We start from the raw sequence: 7,065 nt of genomic DNA, 5'->3' as shown, positions 1-7,065 counted from the left end.
GAGGGTGATGGGGAGGGTAATGAGGGTGAGGATGGTGATGAGGATAGTGATGGTAATGAGGATAATGATGAGGAGGGGGATGAGGATAATGATGAGGAGGGGGAGAGTGATGAGGCGGCGGAGGATGATAATGAAAATGCAAATGCAAGGGTAGGTAAAAAAGGTAGTGGAAGGGGTCAGTGCTATGGTGATGAGGTTGATGATGATGATGCAAACTCTGACATGGCTAGAAGTGACATTCTTGTATCCCCTCCTAGAAGTGACGAGGAGAATGAGGTTTCATCTGTTTCCAGATTTGTAACTAGGCGAACAGAGTTTCAACCGACTGACATGTCGAATCCACAGTTGAGTAATGGGCAGTTGTTTCCCTCAATCAAAGTGTTTAGAGAAGCAATTAGGGACAACAATTTGAAGAAGGGGAAGGATGTAAGGTTTTAAAAAAATTACCTAGCCAAATGTATTGTCGTATGCAGAGATCCAGGTTGTAGGTATCGGGTTTACGGTCGTAAATCCAAGGATCAAGAGTCATTTGAAATTAGATCGATACAAGACAAGCACACTTGTACAAGGCAGCATAGGAATTCGACTGTGAAATCTGCATGGATTGCTGATAAACTTATTGACAAGTTTAGAGTGCAACCTAACATGCCGTTGAAGGCAATTCTTGGGGAAGTGAAAGACAAATGGGGTGTTGATATTAATAATTGTCAATTGTATAGGGCTAGGAGAATTGCAAAGGAAATGCTGCAGGGCAAAGTAAAGCTGCAATACAATAAGCTGTGGGATTATTGTGAAACCGTTAGACAAACGAATCGGGGCAGTTGTGTGATGATGAAGGTTGAGAGACCTTTACCTGACCACCCATCATGTTTCCAAAGGTTGTATTTCTCATTGGCTGCCATGAAGAAAGGTTTTCGAGCTGGTTGTAGGCCTATCATTGGGTTGGATGGGTGCTTTTTGAAGGGAACTTATAAGGGACAGCTTTTGTAAGCCATTTCGAGGGATGGCAATAATAACATTTACCCAGTGGCTCTTGCAGTTGTTGAGGCAGAAACCAAAGACAGTTGGATATGGTTTCTTGAGACATTGGTCTCAGATCTTGGCACCCCTCCTGCACAAGGATGGACATTTATTTCTGATCGTCAAAAGGTAACTATATTATAAGTTCATTATGTTTATTCCTTTTTTGTTTTTCATTGTTTTTGTTAAAAGACAACAAAGTGTTGTTTATTATTCATTGTGGTTGTAGGGGCTACAACCAGCGTTTGACGTAGTGCTTCCCGGGGGTGACCATCGGTTTTGTGTGAGGCATTTGTATGCTAACTACAGAGACGTAGGGCATCGTGGTCTTGCATTGAAAGACAAGTTATGGGTTGCGGCTGCTGCATACACTGAAGCTGAATTCCATAAGGAAATGGATGAATTGAAGCATATGAGCGAGGATGCATACAACTACTTGTCAAATGTTGACCCAAGCTCATGGTCCAGGGCTTGGTTCAATACATTCCCAAGGTGTGATCTACTTGTCAACAACCTCTGTGAGTGCTTCAATGCTTACATCCTGAATGCGCGTGACCTGCCGATCATATCCATGCTGGAATTCATAAGGAAGAAGTTGATGAAGAGATATCAAACGAAGAGGGATGGCATCCACACCGTGACTGGTAGGCTATGTCTAAGGGTTGTTGCCAAATTGGACGAAATTGGACAAGTTGTTGGGCATTGCTATAGTACATATTGTAACATCCCCAGCCCGTTAAGACTGAGTTTGCCACTTTTCTACTTTTACAACAAAATTTTTTTGCAAAGATCTATAAGGTCTATCAAAGTACTTGATTTTAAAAGATACAATAAATGCGTAAAATATTTTTCAAGAGATTTTATTACTAGCGAAATTAGAAAACATTAGATTTTAGTTGCGGAATATCATATCATTACAATAACTTATATGAAAAGACTTTGAAAATTAATAATTATTCCCACCCCATTCCGGCCTCCTATTCCAGCGTCCTTTCTACCTGAAAACAAGAAATAAAACTGAATGAGCCCAAAGGGGGCCCAGCAAGTAAAATCTACAACCATAAATAGTTTTACTCCTTGTTCTCAATTTTAAAAATCGTTTTCACAAATAAATATACATCCAGCCATAATAATATATGTACGTACGGTTGCATCTCCCGTAACATATACATACTATTACATCTAGTAATAAATTATCGTTGTAAATCATCTTTATAAATCATCATCATAATGCATCATTATAAATCATCATTATAAATCATCTCTGTAAATCATCATAGCATATCATCGTTGAAAATATAGTATCATTTTCTCATAATAGGGCCCATGTACACTGTTACCCCTGTGCACGAGGGTTGCGGGTCCTGTGACCATGGCACTGAACTGTGGCCACAGTCATGCCCGACCGTCAATTAACTCTTTCTTGGTACACTCAACGGTCTGGTTGATGGAATACCACCTTCTGGCATAGCCTCCTTCAGTGGTTTCGCCTCCATCCGAGTATCGGTACCGAACTCTTCTCATTCTTACTTATCTTGGGGCCAAAAATACTCTCCTCCATACATGTGCCCTCATTTCATAAACATTTATCTCATCTCTTGTACTTTTCTTTGTACTTCTTTTGATTCATCTTAGGGCAACATGTAGGAGGGTTTATCATCATTTTTCTTTCTTATAATCATCATCATTTCTCAACTTTCTTTTCTCAAAATGGAAACCTTTTCAAATATAAACTTGTTGTACTTAGAAAGCGTTTAAAGAAATAGAAACTTTCTAGATAATTCATTTAGAAATCCTTCATGCATGCAACATAACTTTATAATACGTAAATAAAATAATCATTTACAATTTACTAAAGAATGAATAAATAGCATGACATGAAGTAATTTTAGAAAGGGTTGTGAATTTACTTACCTCTAGACTGAAGCTAAAAGTGGTATGAAAGAATCTAGTTGCTCCAATATGACTAACACCACTAGTATATATTTTGAAACTAATTTCTAAAGTCCACTATCTCTTGTGTTCTTTCTTTCTTGTAGCGCTTTGTCTCGCCATTTCTCTCTCTATTCTGAGTAAATACTCTTAGAAAGAAGAAAGACCGAGTAAAAAGCGAAAGAAGGAAGAATATGTGCAAGAGATGGGATAGGAGTAGTGAAATTGTGAAGGAGAAGAGCTCTATTTATAGGAGAAAATCCAATACTATTCTACCTTCAATTTACAATTATACCCTCATTTTACTATTCCACCTACCCACTTAGTATACCTACCATTGACTATTCTACATTCTTATTTAAAATTCTACTCTCCTTATACCTACCATTGACTATTCTAACTTCTTATTCAAAATTCTACCATCCTTATACCTTCAATTTACAATTATACCCTCATTTTACTATTCCACCTACCCACTTAGTATACCTACCATTGACTATTCTACATTCTTATTCAAAATTTTACCCTCCTTATACCTACCATTGACTATTCTACCTTTACTATTCTACCTACCCATACAATTCTTCCTACCATTTACTATCATATTATTTCACCAATTACCATTCTTTAATTACCACTCTCTGTAACACCATAAATTTCCCAAGAATTAAAATCCTTAGCTACAATGGATATTAAAATAACATCATTATCGAAATAATATATTTAAATAGCTTTGAAAATTCTGGGGCACTACACATATGCTGGGGATGGGTTATACGAAGTAACCCACAATAATAAACAATACGTTGTGAATTTGTTGAGGAAAACTTGTGGGTGTAGACAGTGGGACATGACAGGAATTCCCTGTGCACATGCAATGCCTGCAATTTGGTTTTTTAATGCAAACCCTGAGGATTACGTAGATGATTGGTATAGCATTGAGATGTATAAAAAGGCGTATGATGACATTGTGTATCCAATGCCTGGAGAGGACCAATGGGTGAAGACTAACTACGACAAAGTGGACCCCCCTATAAGTAGAATACAACTAGGGAGGCCCAGAAAAGTAAGGACAAGGGGTCCAGAAGAGCCGGTTAATCAATACCGTATGAGGAAGGGTGGAGTGAGGATGAGATGCAGCAAATGTGGAGGAATTGGACACAATAGCAGAACATGTCCACGAAACAGAACAAAGGCAGTGAATTATAGAAGAGGAAGCAGTAGTGGAAGACAACATGAGGTGAGTTACTACATACATATATTATTAATTTTTAATTTTTGTCAAGCGGATTTTCTCCTGTTCATTATATATTGTATGATGTTATTAATTTACAACCTTATTATCATAGGTACAAGATGATAGTGGTCGAAGTGTACATGATCAGACCCCAACTCCCCAGCCAACCATTGATGCTGAAACAGTAAGTGATAAACTGTTTAAATGTCATTACTCATTATAATTAGTTCATTACATTTGATTTACCAAGTTGACATTATATTTGCAGATTTCGCAAGATACTGATGCATCTTCTAGAGGTAGAAGGAGTACTAGGGGTAGGGGTAGGGGTAGAGGTAGAAGTCAGTTTCAACCTACCCCAGAAGGGTCTACTGGACTGCGAAGAGGTGGACCAAGAACTAGGGGAGGGCCTACTGTGCTGCACAGAGGTGGACTAAGAACTAGGGGAGGGCCCACTGGACTGCATATTAGTGGACCAATGACTAGGAGTGGAGGTAGAGGTCAGTTTCAGGGTACAGTCCACACCGTTAGATTATATGGGCCATCTCAACATCAAACCCCATAGTCTTAGGGCAATGCTACTGTGAGCAAATGATTATAATATTACTTTTGGATGACATAATAAAATGTTATTTCAAATATTTAATATTGTGAAATGTTACAACGTTTCAGGGTACTGGTACTGTCAATACCGTAAGGTTATACGGACCTCCTCATACACAGTCCGCACAATCTCAGAGCCTTTCTAGTGTCAATGTGAGTACTTCACACACTAAGTGTTTCTTTTGTTAAATTATTATACACTTCAATCATAACTTGAAGAAGGATGTTAAATAAATGATATTATTATGTTTAGAATAATCGATAATCTATGCCATCGATTCATTTGTACGTTGATTGGTTGGATTTTTTTGTTTAGATTGTAATAGGAGTACGAAGATAATGGTTAAATCTTTTATGGAAGAACATGTTTGGATTGACGAAGTGTTTAAGCATATTTGTGATATTATTTTTGTTGACTGTTGTGCCGATATTGCCTTATTAATCAAATTCTGCCTAATTCCTTATTAAAAAAAAAGCTGAATTCCATAATAAAATGAATGAATAAATACAATTCAACGGGATTTTTAAGTCCTATTAAGTGAAACTTTGATTTGTATTGTAACAATATCTTTCATATTGCAATGAGAAAACAACCAAATAGTGAATAAGGAATCCTGCGGGGCTTGGCTTCTACGTATTTCAAGTTATGATTTTCAAACTAAACCCATCAAGTGTTGGGTTTGGTCCTTCTTATTGACATTTACTTCACTCACGTATCTATCCTCATAATTAATTACAATGATGTGTGTGGGATGAGAAATAAAAGCAGAACAAAACAAAAAAGTTAGGGTTTTTTTCATTTGTTTGAGCCAAAAAAAGAGGAAAAAAGTTAGGTTTTAATTTGCTTAATATGCGTTTTTGCGTGAGAAGTTAGGTATATATAGCAAGTGAATAGCAAGTGCATGTAAGTTCGATTTTATAATGAACTCTTAGTATGATAAGAAAATATTATAAATTGAGAATGTTTGTCAATATGTTTAGTTTTGAACTAATTTTTATATCTCCCCCAAAAATGTTATAATGTGACGTGTGTGTGTGTGTGTGTGTGTGTTTTGAATTGTTTGTTAATGTGTGTGTATGTGTTTTGAATTGTTTGATAATGTGTGTGTGTGTATGTGTTTTGAATTGTTTGTTAATGTCTTTTGTCTTCTATTTATATATATATATATATATATATATATATATATATATATATATATATATATATATTTGTATTAAACGTATCTACAATTTTGGGAATTTTTTATTTTTTATTATTGGTTCCCCAAATGTGAGCCCACACTTGTCGACGCAGGAACATGGAACATCGCAACTAGAAGGGTCCGCTTTACCAAGCGGATCTTCTCAGCATTCTCAACAACATTTGGGGCGTACTACTGCATGTACATCAGCGCCTGCCAGAAGAGGTAAAACGATTGTACCGACTGTGGAGAAGGCAATTGCAGTCATGGAGGCTAACAAGAGAAAAAGGAAGAAGCCAGATTGGCAAAAATATTAGACACCAAGAAAATGGACTACTATAGAGATAATTGATCGTTGTGGATGTGTAAATATATATATATATATATATATATATATATATGGTTAATGCTACAATTTGGTTATTTTGGAAGTGTAATATGTATACAGGTGATGGTAGACACATTAACCTTGTAACCGTTACAATTTGGTTATTTTGGATGTATAATATGTATATAGGTGATGGTAGATACATTAACCTTCTAGCCGTTACAATTTGGTTATTTTGGATGTGTAATATGTATATAGGTGATGGTAGACACATTAACCTTGTAGCCATTACAATTTGGTTATTTTGAATGTGTAATATGTATATAGGTGATGGTAAACACATTTACCTTGTAGCCGTTACAATTTGGTGATTTTGGATGTGTATTATATATTTGGTTTATGTTTAGAACATGTACCTTGTGTATGAAACCATTGTAATTTGTGATAGAAAATTCAACTTATCAAATTGTATCATGACTAGGTGTAAACAAGGTGTAAACACTACTTTATAGAACACAATCAATGCAATTCGGTTGGAATAGGTAAATGTACAAACAATTGAAACTCATCAAATTGTCATATTAGGAAATTGAAACAAGGTTTCGCACTTTAACATAGGTTTCACACCTTAATACAACATACTAAATAATAGTCCTTAACGTACATAGGTTTCTCCCTCTCACGGCAACATTGCCCTACTAACAGTGCAATGACGTTTCTCCCTATCATTAACAAAACAAGACAACAACAAAAAAGCTAAGATC

The 7,065-nt window shown here is 36.1% G+C and overlaps 1 protein-coding gene across 1 annotated transcript; it reads left to right on the top strand.

Moving 5' to 3' along the window:
* On the top strand, positions 1-6,290 carry LOC148583356 (uncharacterized). Its single transcript, XM_088511376.1, has 8 exons — positions 1-68; positions 198-1,149; positions 1,250-1,734; positions 3,709-4,192; positions 4,302-4,373; positions 4,458-4,715; positions 4,862-4,945; positions 6,087-6,290. The coding sequence occupies exons 3-8, from the start codon at positions 1,415-1,417 to the stop codon at positions 6,288-6,290; spliced, it is 1,422 nt and encodes a 473-aa protein (XP_088367502.1). The 5' UTR covers positions 1-68; positions 198-1,149; positions 1,250-1,414.
* The last annotated feature ends 775 nt before the right edge of the window (positions 6,291-7,065 follow it).

The sequence above is a fragment of the Corylus avellana genome, chromosome 10, assembly GCF_965113065.1.
Source record: "Corylus avellana chromosome 10, dhCorAvel1.hap1.2, whole genome shotgun sequence".
NCBI classification, from domain to species: Eukaryota; Viridiplantae; Streptophyta; class Magnoliopsida; order Fagales; family Betulaceae; genus Corylus; species Corylus avellana.
Note: the sequence above shows the minus strand (reverse complement) of the source record. Positions and strands in the feature narration are given on the sequence as shown.

Coding starts and splice junctions, on each gene's coding strand:
- LOC148583356 (XM_088511376.1), top strand. CDS start 1,415: ATGGATGAATTGAAGCATATGAGCGAGGATGCATACAACTACTTGTCA. Junction 4,374..4,457: donor CAACCATTGATGCTGAAACA/GTAAGTGATAAA, acceptor TTATATTTGCAG/ATTTCGCAAGATACTGATGC. Junction 4,716..4,861: donor TTCAGGGTACAGTCCACACC/GTTAGATTATAT, acceptor ACAACGTTTCAG/GGTACTGGTACTGTCAATAC.